At 51.4% G+C, this 971-nt stretch overlaps 1 protein-coding gene across 1 annotated transcript in view; it reads right to left on the reverse strand.

Moving 5' to 3' along the window:
* LOC122565058 (unconventional myosin-IXb-like) overlaps nucleotides 1-971 on the reverse strand; it is a gene marked incomplete at its 3' end in the record, with an annotated part of 46,951 nt that overhangs the window by 13,857 nt on the left and 32,123 nt on the right. The window contains exon 10 of the mRNA XM_043720688.1: nucleotides 755-876. Within this exon, the coding sequence (XP_043576623.1) occupies nucleotides 755-876 (122 nt within the window). The remainder of the gene's footprint in view (nucleotides 1-754; nucleotides 877-971) is intronic.

Consider the following 971-nt stretch of genomic DNA (forward strand, 5'->3'; position numbering starts at 1 on the left):
CTGTACCCCTTGCATGCACACACACTCACACGCTGCCCGCTCACTATGCCCACTGGGTCACCCTACATCCAGACCCACCTCCTGTCAACATCTTCCACGATTCATTCCCGCTTCCACCTTTACAATGGAAGCTGCTCAATGTAAACGTCACACTGTAATTGCAGTGTCACTAGTGGCAGTTCAGTGTCATTGCAGTGTGACCTGTTTACATTGGCTTTCTCCATGACACAACCAGTCTAGCAGATTACAGAAATCAGAATAGAACATAAGAACAGGATTGAATTATATTCCACAATCTAATCCTGTGAAGTTTGAGCTGAGTGTTGTCAGCTTTGACTATCAAGAGGAATCTAAACCAAACCAGAAACACAGACACTCACTCAGAGCCTCCGACGCTGCACAGTTCCCCTTTCTCGGTCTCCTCACTCTCCCTGTCCACCCCACAAACCCTCTTCTTTCACTGTCCAGCCAAACCTCTAGTCTCTCACTCCCTGCTCCCCCACCTCTCACACCACGTTCATCTCTCCCCCAACCCTTTGACTTGCTTTTCCTGTTCATTCATGTCTATTCCCAATCCCTCTCCCACTCTCCATCACTCTGCTGCCTCCCTTTATCCATCTGACTCTTCAAACCGACACTTCCACACCAAGAACATTCCTGAAGCTGCTGCACTCTTCCTACACCACCCCACTCACCCCCCCCTCATCCCACTCGCTCCCCTTCCCCCTCCCCACCACACTCCCCCTTTCCGTACTTGCTCTCCTCGTCCAGGAGGTGGAAGAGTCCGGTGGGTTTTTTGCTGATCAGGTGGATGCAGCCGACGTTGTCAATGTAATCGATGTTGTGCCAGGTGATGCCCTCACTCTGATACTCTTCCTGGAAAACCAACCAGCAGCCAGCGAGCTAGATCAGCTCACTTTAGCAAGATAGTAACGTTTACCCCCTCCCCAAACCCCAGCTCCCCCTCCACC

This window comes from Chiloscyllium plagiosum, chromosome 31 (assembly GCF_004010195.1).
Source record: "Chiloscyllium plagiosum isolate BGI_BamShark_2017 chromosome 31, ASM401019v2, whole genome shotgun sequence".
Taxonomy (NCBI): Eukaryota; Metazoa; Chordata; class Chondrichthyes; order Orectolobiformes; family Hemiscylliidae; genus Chiloscyllium; species Chiloscyllium plagiosum.